The sequence below is a fragment of the Fulmarus glacialis genome, unplaced genomic scaffold (assembly GCF_000690835.1).
Source record: "Fulmarus glacialis isolate BGI_N327 unplaced genomic scaffold, ASM69083v1 scaffold18043, whole genome shotgun sequence".
NCBI lineage: Eukaryota > Metazoa > Chordata > Aves > Procellariiformes > Procellariidae > Fulmarus > Fulmarus glacialis.
Window position 1 is genome coordinate 12359 of NW_009205055.1, and position 1835 is coordinate 14193.

General features: G+C 65.8%; 1 protein-coding gene across 1 annotated transcript in view; it reads left to right on the forward strand.

Moving 5' to 3' along the window:
- The window catches only part of MMS19 (MMS19 nucleotide excision repair homolog (S. cerevisiae)), an 11531-nt gene that overhangs the window by 8674 nt on the left and 1022 nt on the right, over positions 1–1835 (forward strand). Inside the window, 8 exon segments of the mRNA XM_009575253.1 lie at positions 102–257; positions 496–595; positions 761–863; positions 975–1049; positions 1182–1305; positions 1389–1489; positions 1568–1624; positions 1734–1832. Coding sequence (XP_009573548.1) covers positions 102–257; positions 496–595; positions 761–863; positions 975–1049; positions 1182–1305; positions 1389–1489; positions 1568–1624; positions 1734–1832 — 815 coding nt within the window.

Consider the following 1835-nt stretch of genomic DNA (forward strand, 5'->3'; position numbering starts at 1 on the left):
GTGGAGGGGGCATAGGGAGGGCTGCATTGCACTGGGATCCCAGTGAAGATTGGGGGGTGGGTCCTGCGGCTGTTTGATATGACGATGACTGTGCCCTGCAGGGAGCGAGGCCGGGAATGCCCAGGACGTGGTCTCTGTGTGCCAGAGCCTGCACCGTGTGGCCCTGCAGTGCCAGCGGGACCCGGAGGGCTGCTGGTACTACCACCAGACAGTGGTGCCCTGCCTGCTGGCCATGGCTGTGCAGGCTGCCATGCAAGGTAGGTGCGGGGCTGGGGCGGGAGAGGGGAGAGCAGGCGGTTCCCCGGGCTCTCTGGGGTCCCTGATCCTGCAGCCAGCGCTGCTGCTGCCGCCATCCGGCAACCGCGGGCACTGCGGGCCCCCCCACTAGAGGCAGAGCAGCCCTGCCCCACGGCAGGTGTGGGTCAGGGGGCTGTGCCTGCCTCCTCCCTCCGAGCAACAAGCTCCAGCGAGTCCCTTTCCTCCCGCTGCCTACAGAGAGCACCCACCTGCTGCTGGGCAAGGCACTGCTGAAGGAAGAGGTGCTGGCTGCCATGGTCCCAGTCATCAGCGGTGCCACCACTCACCTGAGCCCTGAGTGAGTGATGCTGGGGTGGGACGGGCACTCTATCATGGGGAGGGGGCAGGCCGCATCCCCTCTGCTGCTGTCTGTACATGCAGACCCTGCACCTCTTGGGAGGTACCCAGGAGCTCTCTGGTGACCCTCCCAGAGCAGCACGCTGCGACGTCTCCGTTCTCCTAGGCTGGCTGCCCAGAGTGTGTCTCACGTGGTGCCCCTCTTCCTGGAGGGAGAGGTCTCCTTCCTGCCTCAGAACAGTTTTCCCTGCTCCTTCCAGCCCTTCGAGGTGTGTTGGGTGCTTGGGGCTGGGGTGCTGGAACAGGGGCAAGGAATGAGGATGTCTGCACAGGCTGGCAGCAAGGACCGTGCTGACATGGGCGCTGTTATTCCCCCTCAGGATGGGGAGTGCTTGGAGGCACAGAGACGCCTGGTCGTCCTCCTCATGGCCTTCGTCTGCTCCTTGCCCCGCGATGTAAGTTGGTGGGGAGCAGGGTGGAGAAGGGGCCCTGACCAAGCACTCTCCTGCCTGGGTCCACAGCAAACTCCATGGGCAGAAGGGAGCGACTGTGGCCCCAGGCTGTAACACGCTCTTTATCTCTTCCAGGTGGCAATTCCTCAACAGGAGCGGCTAGGGGAGTTGCTGGCGTGGAGCTCCTCTCGCAACTGCCCCTCCACAGCCACCACAGCTGCCAAGTGCTTTGCAGGGCTGGTGAACAAGCACCCGGCGGGTAAGGGGGCTGGGCAGGACGCCGTGGGTCCCTGCCCACTGCTGGCAGGGGAATGGCTCAGCCTGTCCCTTCTGTATCCCCAGGGCAGCAGCTGGATGAAATCCTGCAGCTTGCAGTGAACAGGATGGAGCCTGGCCTTGTGGAGGGGCCCTGCCGAACGCAGGCGCTCACCCTGCTGCTCTGGGTAAGGCCCGCCCTGGATGCGGGAGCAGGGGAGAGCCAGGGGGGCCGGCCTGGCGCTGACTCTGCTCTGCCTGCACAGGTGACCAAAGCCCTAGTGCTGCGCTACCACCCCCTGAGCTCCCAGCTGACGGACAAGGTAAGCGGCGGTGGGCCTGGGCGCTGTCCGAGCAGCCTGACGGATCCCCCCGCGGCAAAAAAAACCCCCAGCAGCAGGGCGCCCTGCCTCAGGGCTCTCTCCCTCGCAGCTGCTGGGCCTGCTGGGTGATGCGGAGCTGGGCCCCGCCGTGGCTGGCGGCTTCTCCCTGCTCATGGCTGAGTCCCCGGACGTGCTGCACAAGGGCTGCCAC